General features: G+C 46.0%; 2 protein-coding genes across 2 annotated transcripts; both read right to left on the bottom strand.

The window, feature by feature from the left end:
* Positions 1 to 161: 161 nt before the first annotated feature.
* LOC128730615 (prisilkin-39-like) lies at positions 162 to 3561 on the bottom strand. Its single transcript, XM_053823689.1, has 4 exons — positions 3313 to 3561; positions 1055 to 1265; positions 842 to 972; positions 162 to 745 (listed from the first exon to the last, which is right to left on the bottom strand). Exons 1-4 carry the CDS (start codon positions 3337 to 3339, stop codon positions 482 to 484), a joined length of 633 nt encoding a protein of 210 aa, XP_053679664.1. The 5' UTR covers positions 3340 to 3561; the 3' UTR covers positions 162 to 481.
* A 6085-nt stretch (positions 3562 to 9646) lies between these two features.
* Positions 9647 to 14398, bottom strand: LOC128721098 (mucin-7-like). The gene is made up of 4 exons (XM_053814816.1): positions 14378 to 14398; positions 11914 to 12245; positions 10020 to 10618; positions 9647 to 9930 (listed from the first exon to the last, which is right to left on the bottom strand). The coding sequence occupies exons 1-4, from the start codon at positions 14396 to 14398 to the stop codon at positions 9647 to 9649; spliced, it is 1236 nt and encodes a 411-aa protein (XP_053670791.1).
* Between the last annotated feature and the right edge of the window lie 834 nt (positions 14399 to 15232).

The following is a 15232-nucleotide window of genomic DNA, read 5'->3' as shown; positions in this document are numbered from 1 at the left end:
AGCGCGATGCATCATCCGGGAGTAAGCTGAAAGCGTAACATCGAACATAAAGCGAACAGGCGAAATTAGAACGAAGCGATAAACGACACAGTTAGCGATGGCGAAAGCGGACCAGCATTTTCTCGTGCGACTCGACGTCTCTTCACAGTGGGTGGTAAGATCTTCGATCGACATCTTTATTTACTCGAGCAAGTAAACCCTCCCGTAAAGGAGGGTACCGTTCTTGCGTATGGCTAGAGCTGGTGCTATGGTAACACACATTGCATCAGCGAGCGAAGATGTAAGATGCTGACGAATGTCTGGAGTTAACAACTAGAAAGTAATCAGAAAAGTTTTGGACATTTTTTGGTCTACACTTTTGGGCCCTCGGTACATTCCCACTTTACAGGGCGGGGGCCCTCCACAAATAAGCACAATAATTGCGAGACACAAACACGCAACAGGAAGCGAGCACATGCACAAGCGCAGCCGATGACAGCTGTCAGTTGTAACCACGGAAACCGCTGACGAGCGTCGAGCCTACATAGCCGGATGGCGAAGTGCCACCGTAGTAGCCGTAGCCCAGGTTACGGTTGCCGTAGTAATTGTCGTTGTTGTAGCCGAAGTACGACTGTAGTCCTCCATTACCTCCGAAGCCGCCATATCCGCCATATCCGCCGTAGACACCGCCACCGTACGAGGAACCTCCGAAACCGAGTGTGTTCGTGCCAGGGTAGTAGCCCGAACTCGGATATCCGCCAGACTGCTGGAGGTTGGGAAGAAGTTCAAAGACGTACGTCCATTATATTCTGGAAGAACTGCGCATCGAAGCGATTCATGGGCGAAAATGACATTTACTTACCGGATAGTAACCGCCCTGTGGGTAGTAGCCACCCTGTGGGTAGTAGCCACCCTGAGGGTAGTAGCCACCAGACGGGTAGTATCCACGATTGCCCGTATAGTACGGTTTGCTCAGCAGCCCTAGATCGAACACTGTTTGCGTGGGATGGAAGACATGATAAGTACATGAGCGATAACAAACTCTCGTGGCGCTTAAACTTGGCTAAAAACATACATCGTTCACTCGAACCACCTCCATAGTAGCTGCGTTGTGTCCTCTCCGAAGCCGCCGTACGCAACACCTCACCGGCCGGTTTGGTCTCCTCCGATGCCTCGATGCCGGCTGCTGCCGGATCCGTCAACAATGGTTTCGAAGCTTCGCGGCGCACCCGTGCCGACCTCTGACAGTAGACCGCTTGCGACAAAAACGAGGTCAGCAGCAGCATCTGAATGGAGCAATGAATGGTACCGAATCAAGGGTGAGAGAATTGCGTGGCAGAGGCCCACCATTTCGACCAACCGTCCATAATGCGCTGGGACGCTGTGCTGACAGGACGCAGCTTTTCCGATTAATTTACATCGGTTTGCACTTACGGAACGCGCGCGCTCGCGATTGTACGCTTTAGAGCCGTTTAGTGAACACGACATTGCACGCAATTACGGGCGAGTCCGCACGTCTTTCTCGGCGCAGTGTCATCGTGGATGACGTGCAATCAGTTTCACGGTTCATTAACATCGAATCACGTGCTCCGAGGACAGCTGGAAGCCTTTGGAGCTTCCACCACTTGTTGAATGTTAATTGGTATAATTGGGTACATAAAATCCACCCAAAAAGAGCCTTTTTCATTCTCATTAGCATAATGGAAAATTACTTGAAAGGATAATTTATTGATTTCCACAAATTCTACGCATTTTAGGGTCTATGATAATTCTAGAAGCTTCAGAAGAAATGTGGCCAATATGTCTAATACAATTCACATATCTGTTGCATTGCATTTTGTGCTAAACAGATCCTGAATATAAAAAATGAATTCCTGATCAAAAATATCACACATATCTCAATTAGCGATTATTTCGCAAATTGCCTTATCTCCATTATCATGGTAGCTAAGAGAAAAATATGCAAGCAAAAATAACAAATTAAGATACGTGCAATGAAATGAAATAAATATTGCTGCACCTTATTTAGCTTTAAACACAAAATATCATTAGTAGGTTCATATACTAGAATGTGAAATAAAATTTCCATCAAAAACAGTGGATTGAGCCCCTTTTTTGCAACTGATTACAGGTTTGTGATCAGAACATCTATATTTTTGAAATAAGAAAAAAACTTTTTTCGTGAACATTTCAGACGCAATCTAGCCAATTTTAAAATACGGTTATAAAAGTAGTCAGCTAGTCGTTATTCTCTGTAAAATAGCTGGCGAATTCATAGAACGATGTGGGCGGGCGTGGATGTCAATTTTCAGTGAAATACACTCATTTTATGACATGAAAAAGCCTCTAAAACCTAAATCGCTTTATCATATACATTATAATCAATTTTCCGATCTATCGGAGAAAAAAGGGGCTTCACAGATTACGTCAAGCACAAAGCTACCGTTGGATATGGCTTTTATTGTAAAGCTTTTGTGTTGTCATGATATTGTGATGTTGAAGGTATTAGAAAATCAACATGAGTATATCGAACGAAGGATTTTTATCTCGCATCCTCCTTTCTCTAGGGCTCTCTACAGTCAACGCATAGAAAAAAATGCTTTCAATCTACATTCATAGCAGTGTTTTTTACAAGTTTCAATTTGATTGGCTTTAATGGAAAAAATCCGAATCCATTATTTTAGAAAAAAACGCTTCAACTTATGTGTTAGCTTTGCCGGATACGATTGTTGTATGGAACATGCAGCGTGTGGCTTTCATGATCAAATTGATATGAATTGAATTTTCAACCATATACAATTCGTGACATATTAAATATTTTTATCTGACAATGGTTTTAGTTTATTAGATGTTAACACAACTTTATTCAAATTAACCTTGCATTACTCTACTATTGACCGCTCAACACAAATAAAACAATGAATAAGGAGCTAGCTTTAATCCGATCCTTTTAACATGTTTACATTTACAGTTTCTAACATCCTGTGCACAAGCGAATTAATCAAACTGGAATCGTTTGATTGAGAAACATCCTTTTCCTAATTTACCGCATTTTTTTTATTGTACCCAACAATCAAATATCTCAGTAACTCAGACAAATCTGCAAATTTATCTCGTGTTTCAGCGAATGCAACACAAATGCACCCTGACTAGCTCCACATTTTAATTTGATTTATTTTCCCTATGACGGAAAGGGGTTATAACCCTCATCGTCTTAAGCATGCCAGAACTTCTCCATGAACATCGCAAAATCCTCCAGCTCTCTGGTGAACTTTCACAAATTAACCCCGAAAAAGGCGTACGCCCACGCTCACACCCACACAGTTTACCTACCTTAAACAGCACGCTTATGGTAAGCATTTTGTAGCACCGCTCGGGGTCTTATCTCCGCCGGATGAAACTTCTTTCGCAAAGCAAAACGCTAAACTCACAACCGAACCGCTCGCTCGTTTCCGCGCCGCTTGCGGTGCGTATGATTAATTGCCGGAAAATGTCGACCCCGAAAAACTTTTCACTTTACAGCCGCCGCTGGTCGAAGCTTCGCTCGGGATGTTTGGGACTGCGTTTGGGACTGCTTCGGTCGGCTTTGGGTTGCCGAACGTTTTTTTTTTTTGGGTGAATGCAGCCACGTTCACCGGAAAAGAAAGACGAGGAACAAACGGGATGCAAGGAGGAAGGAAAGCGGGAAGAGAAAAACCAAAACAATACAATCGATGCTATCCTATCTGACTAGCTGTAGTTGGAATGTAACGGGAGGCGCTAGGGGCATTTCCTTTCACTATTTCCCACTTGCGTCGGGTAGCTTTCGTTTGAACCACGGTATTTGGCACGAGCCGACCCCGAAAAAGCGTTCCGTGCTGTTTATCAGCCAGAAACGTGCGTTTGCTTGCCCCGCATTTGCATACGATCACTGGCTCGGAGGCTGTTGCCTCCCACAAGATGGTGCAATCTTTGTTTTTGGTTCTTTTTTTTAATCCAAAGAAAAACCACCTCCCCCGAAACGCACATCAAAATCGCACCCCCACAATCATTCTGTTTTCCGTCGAGTTTTTGCTTACTTTTCCGACGGTATCACACGCACCTTTAAAATAAACTGGCTGGAACAGAACCGGCACCACACTGAAGCTGTTGTTGCTCGCTGTAGCGATCGGTTGGAAGTAATGGGTTTTCCCACCGGCGGCTTGGTTTTATAGGCCCACCGTGGGGGTGGTTTTCGGTGCGTCACCAAAACGCCACGATCCACCGGAACGCACCCAAAGAAGCATTGCAGTCTCAACCATGCGATCTGTACTCGCGTTGCTTAGAAGAGGACGGCATGAGGGCGAAAAATAAAAAGCCCCCAATCGCGCTCAAGCATGGCTCCGCGGGTGTGTACGATTAGGTTCACCATTTTCCACGCGGCTCCAACGAGCTGGGCATGGAACGGAGCACCATCACCGCCCGGCCTCGAAAGAAGCTTCGTCGAGGTTCGCCCGATCGCAACGTGGATCGCTTGCGACAGCCCTATTTGCGTACACGCGCCCGATAAAGGGGACGAAGATCGCACCCTATCGGGTTTTTCTCTGCGTAGCTGCGCAAGGAGTGGTCTACGGGGTTGAACTTGAACGGGGTTTTAGTGTGTATGTGTTCGTACCCACACCCGCGTGGTTGAACTCTTTCCGGATGACCTCTGAAATGTTTCTGCACGATCGCTTAGAGTTGCAAAAGCGCCCGTTTCGGCCGGTGAGAACTGTTACACGGGACAGTCCTTTATTTACCATCCGCAGCAAACACTACTGCTGCGTGAGGTACCAGTGTTAAGGTCACAGGAGTAGAAAGACGGTCACTAATTGCAAACGCCTTCAGGCTTTTGGACGCCACGAGAGGCATAGAGTTGACGTTGGGATTGCATAACGGTGTTGTAAGTGCTTGTTTTCAAAAAGTGACAAAATACAGAAAAAAAGCCATGTTAGCTGTATGAAGGGAATCATTCTGACACTAATTTTTATCGTAAATAACATTTCCCAAAAAGAGTACCTTCAAGTGGGTCTGCTAACAGCATCAAGTGGGTCAGCAGGTCTAGTAGCCATTGGAGTGAAGGTGTGGCCGGATAATGAAAACTGACAAACTCAATATACATCTTGAAAAACGTCTTATTTTTGTTTTTCCTTGAGTCATTGTCCAGCGGATCTTTACTTGGTAAAGCCAAAGCCCGGTTAACCGCGGTTAGACAAGGCTATAATTAATCCCAGCGGCAAGCTGTAATTCATCTTAATTTCTCTCGAACAGATTGCTTTACCGTGGCATCCTTTTACTTGCTACCGCGGGCTTCAGAACCATGAGATAGAAGCGTAACGCTGCGGGAAAGAAACATCTACAGCATACCGAACAGGACCCTCTGGCGGGGTGAATTGCAATTTTCTTGTTTTCGAAAACAACTTCGAAGCCCCTAGTTTGCAACCCGTGAAACCTTACCTGTAGAGTTTCCACCGTCAAGATCGACCTGGAGCGGATAAACCCGCCACGACGGCTGGGACAAGTCATTACGCGACCGCGGTACGTGGGTTCATTGTGCGAGCAATGGTGTTTGATTCTGAAATTACCCTCCTAAATGGACGCAGCGAAACATTTCCGAGCGGGTTGTGTAATTAGTGGGTGGTGACGGATAATTTCGGGTGTATATTTAGTTGAGCAAATAACCGCAACCAATAGCCTTCTGACGACGGGCTGCGAAGACGTGCAAAACCCGGAAAGACGACCCAGAACAGTGAATCACGCTCGCCTAGCCTCTATTTTCGGTGTTTACCATGCGTTATCGCTCCATCGCTGGTGTGGACGGCTGAAAGGTGCACCCTGTGCCTTCGGACCGTGTTCTATTACGCTTAACAGCGATTTGAGCAACACTTTAGGCTCCGTCAAGGCCGATGGCGGGTATTTTGAGCTAAAAAGCGATACCGCAACTATTGATTTGAAGCCCTTTTTCGTGGGAGTGCAGGATGATGGGACAGCTAGCGAAGTGGAAATTTTTGTATGATAGTAGTTTGAAACATGGCTTAATTATAAGTAACATGAACTGAGCTGAATGGTATCGTGTGCAAATCATGCCAAGCCCTTCTTGTTACACGCTGCTCAGCCAAGCAAATAATTTCAATCAAATTTTACACAAATCCAACGTTTCTTCTTTCATTGGAATTAGTTTCATTTTGTGCTTAACATCCTTGCTGCTACCGCCTGACGATAAACTACGCTGGCAAGGAAGAAAACTATTCCCACCTATGTGGCGGGTTCCATCATTCTCTCGAACCACACCAAAGAGATTGTAATTGAATCGTGATTAATTTTTCACATGACGTACTTTGAACGATGTCAGTGATTATTTCATTACTTTAATCGTGGCTCTGCAGCTGCTATCGATTTTAAAGGCGCATTAAAGTTGCAGCAAAATCGGTGCGCCATAATACAATACATTATTAATCGTGTAAAGCAGTGCACTTGCTGGCTGAAGTGTATTGATTGCTATTACTAAGCCGTATTTGACTTCATGGGAGCAAACAAATTTATTCAATTCAACAAACAAATATTCAAAATCGTTTAATCGAATGTTGTATCAGAAAATGTGTGCGAAATTTTACTTACTTTACATTTCCTTTATTTCGTTGGCTTTGTAGTAACAGACACTCTCTTTTGATCATACTATGGGTTGCGATTGTCATTTCTGCTTAACAACGCTCTCAAGTACGCCACCGCCATTCCTTGAACTCAAAACACCTCAACAAGATGGCGATTGTTGAAAGTCTTTCGTACACCCATCAAGTGCCCTGCGGTGATGTTTATCGCTCATCTTTTTCTTCCGCGGGCTTGGTCTTTCTAATGCACTCTTGCATTCGCTCGGTTCACACCCTTGGACGAGTCCATGCACCTGCAAGCCGACGGGCGCGCTCGTGAAAGAAACTCTAACGCCATTATGCTCTCCGCCCCCGGGTGGGAACTAACCTCGTTTGCTTTGTGTGCAAAAGGGCCAGCGTTCTGGTGGTCACATATTAGCATGGTTAGAGCTGTACCAGAGCTCTGTCATAAGTAGCCGAGCGGTGCAAAATTAACCACACGACAGCCATTGTGCAGCGAGCGAGCTCTTTCGGCGGCGAGAAGGAAGTCGTTATGTCATGCAAGCGTTTGAAACTTTTAGTAAACCCTCACCCGAGAGGGGATTGTGGTTAAACCCCGATACGAAAACATCAAAAAGCCCTTTTTTAACGGTGCTCTTCTACTGCCATCGATGGTGTATTCAGTCAAGATTTTTATTTTTTTAAATACTTCTCCCTTCGAAAAGTTTTCCTTCTGGAAAAGCTAATGTTGCAAAGTAACTTTAGAATAAAGAGAACAATTTTAACGCTGTTACATTCGAATGAAGAAAAGCTAAAAAGGGGAATTCTTTCTACGCTTCCACCCACACATCAGTGCTCTTAAGAGGCAAATTTGCAATGCAAAGCCTCACGGATTTCCCGCAAAAGCAGCTCTTTTGTCAGCATCACTCCGTAAATGAACTCACAAAGCAACATCGTGACATTGTTCCGCAAATGAGCTCACGTGCGACGAGCGCGAAGGACGAGCTTTCTCGATGGAATGCTGCCCGGCGCATGACACATGTCCGGTCCATCGTGCGCTATCATCTCGATACACAAAGCGTCAAAAGTTATGTAATAACACTAATCCCCACGTACCCACAAATTCCCGCATGCGCCCGTTGGTGACGTTAACGATCACGGCGACGGCTGATAGACACTGATAGGCGGACGACGACGAAATATGGCCGATGCTGTGTTTTGCCCCGGCACCGCAAATGGGAACGCTGGTGGGTGGATGAAGTACTGCCCTATTGCCACCCGCTATGATCAAACGGTTGAGCTGAATCGCCCAATGTCAGGGTTTTCCTCGATTGGTGCCATTGTGTGTTCGTTTTTATGGCACTGCCGCTGAGGTCACTCCAAGACGCGGCAAATGTATGACCGTTCCCTTGGCCGGGCTGGAGGGTTTCAAAAATAGGGCCGATATGGCTTTAAAACCGGCAACAATGACACAGTTTTGAGGTTGCGGGAAGCACTACACAACTCGTTCTGGTTGTCCACCCGTGGTGTAATAGTGGAGCACCTCGACGAGCGACCGCAAACATTGACCGGTATTAAAGCGGCCATTTGCAAGGAATATGCGTAACAGCGGCTTTAATTTGCCCGCAGCTGTTGGATCTCTGTTACATGATGCTGTACCATGATGATAGAATCGAATCGGGATGATATAGCTCATGTTGTGCATTATTGACATTCACATTAGCAATTATTTAAATCAATATTTAGGCAGCTTTCCGACGCGTAATATCATGATATTGTTTACATACGTAAGTGGTTGTTAAATGCATACCTAATTCGGTTCAAGTTACTCCAGCACACACTCTGTAATGATACTCACGAATCACTCGGAGCAGATTACCCGTGTTTCGATGTTATTTACTCTGGCTAATTTTGTGTGCAAACGGAGATATCTCCATCTTGTTGGCCATCTCCATTTCACCGATTCACTAGAACTTTGCAGACGACCTACCGGAACCGGAACCGCTTGGAATGGTTTACTTCGCAACGTAGCAAACTACTCGAGGTAGACTGCGTGTTATTCTTGTAATGCGTATGGCAAACAGTATTTTCATGCACCTAGATAAACTCGTCATGCATGTCGGCGGAAGATTCTTGAAGAGTTAATTTTCTTCACGCATTAAATCAAATTGAACTGTAACTAAAGAAATGATAACGTTTTTGTGCGAAATAGCAACCCTTTTTGTCTCCTTTAGATTAGGCAATAAATAAATAGATGCAATTAGATAAATATAATGAGATGTATGTAACTTATAATAAGAGTTTTAAAATATTATGCAAATCCTCATAAAGATTAACAAAGGTCGTTATTGTATATTGTAAAGAAAATTCTTTTTCTCTTAAATCATTGTACGGTTAAGAGCTGCCTTCTTAAGCCTTTCAAAATGATTTGTTTGTTCTATAACATTTATAGCAAAAATTTTAGGGTATTAGTTAAATGATCTCAAAAAAATAGCTTAATTAGAAATCATTCCTTACCATGCAGTAAGTAAGCATTCAGTGTTTTAACATTTATTGATTAGGTATTTATTAGAGAGCACTTACAGCAAATTAATAGGTTCATTGTGCATCACTTAAGATATCATGCTGCTAATACTTTAGCAACGACAACATACAAAAGCTTATCAACAGCTTCAACTATCCTCCACGAAAATAATGCATTCCAAATATTAGAATCGAATAAACTCAACTGCATGAAATACCAATAGGTGAAAGGAGATGCAAATCCCAGTACGATTTTGCAAGTCAACAGATCTCATAATTCACATACTAACCAGTTTCGCAGTGCAAACGAATAAGCTAACATTACCCAACGAGACCTTTCCTCTGGGCACTGGCTTCTTGTCCAAACCTCGGATTAGCCTGATCCAGCCAATCCGCCTCGCTAGCTAGCGGGATTCCTTCTACAAACACGCTACATTCCCTCAACCACGCCAAAGAAGAACAACTCTCGTGCACTTGTGTAAATTTATTCACCTCAGCACTATGAGCACTTAAAACTAGCATCGACAGCTCTCGGTATTCGCCTCTCCAGCCGGGTGGCTCTAACCGCAGGTGTTACACCGCGACGCACCATAACCCACCGACGGAATAGCAAACTGGCTGCCAGGAGGCACTCCGGCAGCACCACTCGAACCTCCCTTAGCACCGGGCAACGCGTCCACGATGACCAACGGCAGGAACACCTGCTTGGCGTTGGGATTGACCGCTCCGAGACCGCCATCATCGCAATCCGGACCCGCCTTCGGGGAGTTGTTGAGCGACTTCAGCAACATCTGCAACAGCTGCTTCAGCTCCGAGATGTCCTGCCCGACCGCTTGCAGATCCTCTGTCAAAAAAGGCGAGAGAGAAAAAGAATCGAATTTGTGAAACGTTCACGTAAGGCCACTCGATTTTCGCCACAAAGAAACTACTAACGGGGTGGCTTTAGAGTTTCGGCCGCATTCGTTGCCGGCGCTCCAACGAAGTTATCCCGATTCGGTCCAAATTTGTTGCCGCTCGGTTTTGAGACCGGCGTTTGTGGCTTGAACGTGTCCTTCGGCACGGTCCTTGTTGGTGCGGCAGGACGTGTGGCTGCCGGTGTGGGTCGTGGAGGGTTCGTTGCTCGCGGAGTAGCTGGTGTCTGGCGTGGAGTAGCCTTAGGTGTTGGTGCAGGACGAGTAGCTTGAGGTGTCGGAGGAGCAGTCCTTGCGGCCGTTGGTCGTTGGGTGACCGGTTGTGGAGTCACACGTCGCGTGGGAGCTGCTGTACGGGCTGGTGTAGGTCGTGGAGCTGCTGTCACAGGTGGCGTGGGACGTTGGGTGACGGGTGGGAGTGGAGGGGCCGTTGGTGGTGGTGCGGTGGGCTTCGGTTTCTGTGTCGTTTGCGTCACGGAACCGTCATCATTCACCTGGTAGCCCTTCGGGATGGATAGCTCGTTGCGTTCTTCCTTGCTTTTCTGCAGCACGCGGCACACGTCCGGGAAGTAGAGCTTTTCCCAGTCGTACGTTTCACCGACGGAATCGTAGATGTTGGCGCTGTGGAAATCGCGAGAGGGATCGCATTATCTACAAAGTTGTCAGTCCTTCTTGTCCTTCGCTACCCAACCCATCGGTAGAGCCCCCAAGGGACTACTCCGGCTTCGCATTCCAAAGCAAGAAGCTACCGCCTCGTCAAAACAATTTGTGAAAGTTGTTTGTGACGCGCTGGAGCATTTATGGAAAAGTAAATCCTTTTGAAGAAAATGCGCTAAGTTGCTTTTAGTTTCGCGGAATGTGCCTTTGCGGGTCTCATTTGGGGGGGGGGGGTTATCATCTGCATTGGCACATTTCCAACCTTCCAAGGAAGAAGAAGCTGAGCTCAATGAACAGAGGAAACGCTTCGTTAAAAATTTCCTCACTTTTATACAAATATAATCTCGCCCTGTTAACAATCCAGCGCCTGGGGTTTCAAGGAAGTGGTAAAATGTAACCAAACATTGACTTACAACCTCGCTAAGGCTAATCTGATAGGCCAAAGAATATTTACAAAAATGCGACATTTATCGGACCCGAGATACGCAGAATTATGTGGCTTCCAAAATACTTTTTACGCAAAAAAAAAAAAATATCGCCTCGATCGAAATCGAGCTAAAGCGTTTCATCCTTGAATTCTGCGGATTCCACGCAAACCTTATCATGGCTGCCATGCTTTGAGTGTGTGATGGTAACCATGTCTACGAGAACTTCTACACTAAAAGAAGTCGACAATGAATAAAAAAGAAAAAGGTAGTGGAATTTGATGGACCTCATTCGGGTTCCAGATGCGACGAGCTATATGACTTGCCAAATACTTTATTAAACATGTCGGAGAGGAAATCGAGTTGGGACGTTTTATCCTTAAATTCTGCGGATTCCGCTCAATCTTCATCGCGTCTGTCACGCACTTAGTGTGTCATGGTAACCATGACAACAAGAAGTTATGCCCAAAAGTTGATTATGTTGAAATATTGGTATCATCATACGTTTTGAACAGCTTCGCCATAGAAAGATTGAAACTTTGAGAAGATTCTAAAACTTGTTAGGGATTTAGGAAAACTGAGCGTAGACCGTGTGCAGCCTTTCCACAACTAAAATCATATTTGACGTAAACGATTCTGCGAATGATGAAGCAACATTCGCTACCCATCTCGGCCCTTGGATGCTCTTATTCGTCACATATCGCAAAATCGTATAACGGCCAATTTTTAACGATCCATCGTCCCTTCGAGCGACCGTTCGGAAAATACAAAATCAACCCCCCGAATCTGATTCGATATTCCTCGCACGGAAATTGGATCGGGTTCGCTACTTACACGCTGTTGGCCACCCGCTCGGTGAACACCTTCGTCGGATGATTGGGAGGCACCACCCGGTATCCCTTCAGGTCCGAAACATAGTGATAGAGATGCGTCCCGTTCGTCGGATCGACGAACCCGTAACATCCGTACGTCACACCATCCGGGCCCTTCACCTTGTGCTGGTACTGGTTGTAGTTCCGCCGGGGCACATTGTAGCCGTAGTTGAACGAGCCCTCGACCGTCTTACCCTGATGATACAGCTTCGAATCCGAATCGACCTTGATGTCAATGTCGATGTTGTCGTTCAGTGCAGCTCCCAACGCGCTGCACACCACGCAAAGGGCGACCTACCATTTGTTGCGCACGAGCATCCCGAAAAGGACGTCCAACCCAAGAACGGAGCGGCAAAAGCGTAAAAGAAACGGAGAAGAAAAAAAATAAATTAGAAATAAATCGAAACGAGATAATGTTTCGCCCGCCCGCGGATGAGCTAAGCGCGGAAGCACGCCCGGCTAGTTGATTTCAATTTATTGATAACCCACGAGTAAGGGAGGAGTCATTCCGTGCGAACGGGCAGGCTACAAATTGGCGTGATTTCGTTACAAAAACCGTCTGTCCAGGCGGTCCGGCTGGCCCCAAGCCTAATCCCACGCACTCGGGTCGCTTCCTACGCGACCGAGACACCGTTTAAATATGCGTTGTATACGGAAAATGCCATGGTTATGATCCAATATTGGCCGGGTGCGAAGAACCACCGCTCGGTGGCTATGCATATTCGATGGCGGTGGAATTTTTAATACCCGCGATGACACCTGGTGACATCAGTTCGTGGCCACGACCGGTTCCGTGCGCTCCCCGGGACGGAGCGAGAGCAAAACGCAATCCGTCACCAAGGCCGCAATGTAAGGCAATGCGAACGGATTTCGGAACCAGCTCGATAACCAGCTGCACGCCTGGCCCCAATGCCCATTAAAGTAAAGGCCCCGTTGAGGTATCGGAGGTATCGGTCGAGAAAACATGCTAATTCTGAGCTGGTGGGCCCATCGTAAACCTACGGCATCTTCCGAATAACACATGTCCGAATAACGCACCACGCCGCTAGATCGCCGTTGCTATCAAATGCGGAAGCGAGCCGACCGTGGAATGGAATCCTTGCGTTACGATCGAAACATCGAACATCTTCACACATGGTTGCATAAATTTAGCTCAGTTACAGGCCCCGTGCGTCGCTGTAAACGAGGTGGCGATGAGGCACTTTAATCCGATCGTTCTTGAATGCCATCCCTCGGAGGTGGAGCATTTTTTGTTTTTTTTTTACTTTGCTATCAAAGGTAGAGATTTTCTTCGCGTTTGTAGCACCTGCCGTTTTGTAGCACGATAATTCGGCAACAAAGGGTTCGAGCCCTTGGCTTGATTAGGTTCGATCGATCCACGGAAGGATGCTTCCGGGTGGAGCTGATTTGGGACGGTATGTATCGATGGAAATATTCAAGGGCAAGTTCGGCTACATTTGCATGCGATTAAGGTAACTCGAATTTTCCAGCAGAATTCGCATTTTCCTCATATTTAGCATTTCCACCACGCTTACAATCGTATTTCCCTGTTTTTTGTACCAGTACGTGGAAAATATAAACCACTACCATCCGAAAACCCATTTTATTGTCCATTAACTGAGAAAATATTTGCACACCGTTGCTAACGGCAACGTCATGCAAATTAATTTCAAAAGGGGTTTCCAAACAAATGCATCAAAAAATCCTTTTTTCTCACATTGCTCGTTAAAACAAATGTAATGTTCGAGCATTCGAACAGTGCGTTTTATAGCTCTCCTGATCCTGGCAGCAAACACATTTTACCGGCATGGGTAATAGCAGGTGTTCTGGAACCGCGAAACCAATTCGATAAAAGCAATTCACTCGAAATAAAAAATCACTTGCTTCCGTGCTAGCTGCAGCATGCATAGCATAAAAAGGATTTTTAACGAGAATTTTAACGTGCATAAAACGTCTTCTATAAAAAAAGCACTCCGTTTCCATCCGAAAGTGAATATTTCATGCATGTTCATGCCTGAAAAACCTCACAAGTAATTCGAATCGTACTAAAATACTTGGAAATGCTCACATTTCCCGCATATAGCTTCTCCCAGCGCATGGAACGGTAGAGTTAAACTGAATGCGTTTTTTCGAGCGTCAGAAGGTGTGAGCTACCTCATGGTGCTTTTAAAATTTTGTGAAAAAAATATTTCACTGAAATAGCGCGCGAGTTTATCGAAAAATACTCCACATATGTGTTAATTTGGGGATAATTTCATTCGCCTTGCTCCCAGCCAGATACGCCGTTCCCTTTCCAACACGTTCCACGCACGCAAACACTCACACACGCACACACGCAGGCACGCACCGCAGCCAGGGATTATTTACGGCCTCGCGATCATTAGCTGTGTTAGCAGTCCAGAATATATTAGCGCTTCATCACTTACCACCGCACGCAGGCTCCACATAGTCACTGGCTTATGGCAGATAAATTGGCTGCTTCACTTCAAATCGCCCGATCCCGTCGACAATGGCGTGAAAAGGGGGCAAGAAATATGGCCCAACCCTGCCCCGAGCCGAGTATCTTCGCACGCCAAACGGCACCGAATTTTCCGCAACCGCGTTATTAATGCCGAACGATTTGCGTTTGGCAGCACAACAAACGAAAACGATCGCTAATGTCGCACAACGGCAGGTCTCGTAACGATTTGCCACCTTTCGGGCTCCCCCAAAAGCAAAAAAAAACAACCTCCGGCCACAGTGATGGAGAGTATTATTTATCGCGACCACACGGTGCCTGCCCAGCCAGTTAGTTGGGAAGGATCTGCTCTGGAAACGTGGTTTTTAGCTCCACTCAAGGCGTTCTCGATGCCACACCAGCCGGCGTCCGACTAAAGCTCGGACCAAAGTTTGGAGCACTTTTAAGCAGGTGACAAAAAAGAACAACCACGGCCGCCCTCCCCGAATTAAGAAACCCCCTGCGAAAAGCGAAAAGAACAACAACAGTAAAAAGCAGCATCAAACTGTCGCGCGGAGATCCTTAGACGCTACCGACCGAGAGCGGTTTCGGAAGAAAACTCCACCATGGCTCCAGCGAATTCAAAAAAAAAAAAAGAGCACACGGTGTGATAAAGGAGAGAAATAAATAAAATACCTCCACACAACTGCACACACACGGTCTCGCGCTCACCACGTCGTCGTCGTGACCGTTTTATATCGTCGTTTTTGCATTTTTGATGAGCCCAGGGCGCCCCGAAAACCCGCGACTTATGGTCGATCCCGCAGCTTACGATCGCGTTCGA

The sequence above is a fragment of the Anopheles nili genome, chromosome 2 (genome assembly GCF_943737925.1).
Source record: "Anopheles nili chromosome 2, idAnoNiliSN_F5_01, whole genome shotgun sequence".
Classification (NCBI taxonomy): domain Eukaryota; kingdom Metazoa; phylum Arthropoda; class Insecta; order Diptera; family Culicidae; genus Anopheles; species Anopheles nili.
The sequence above is the reverse complement of the archived record's forward strand: the minus strand, read 5'-3'. Positions and strand labels throughout refer to the sequence as shown.

Bases quoted from the DNA above. Each gene is read 5' to 3' on its own strand.
- LOC128730615 (XM_053823689.1), bottom strand. From the start codon at position 3,339: ATGCTTACCATAAGCGTGCTGTTTAAG. The intron at 973-1,054 runs GTATGTTTTTAG...CCACGCAAACAG, and splicing joins AGGTGGTTCGAGTGAACGAT to TGTTCGATCTAGGGCTGCTG. The intron at 746-841 runs GTAAGTAAATGT...CCCAACCTCCAG, and splicing joins CACAGGGCGGTTACTATCCG to CAGTCTGGCGGATATCCGAG.
- LOC128721098 (XM_053814816.1), bottom strand. From the start codon at position 14,398: ATGTGGAGCCTGCGTGCGGTG. The intron at 12,246-14,377 runs GTAAGTGATGAA...AACAAATGGTAG, and splicing joins TGTGGAGCCTGCGTGCGGTG to GTCGCCCTTTGCGTGGTGTG. The intron at 9,931-10,019 runs GTTAGTAGTTTC...CTTTTTTGACAG, and splicing joins CGAAACTCTAAAGCCACCCC to AGGATCTGCAAGCGGTCGGG.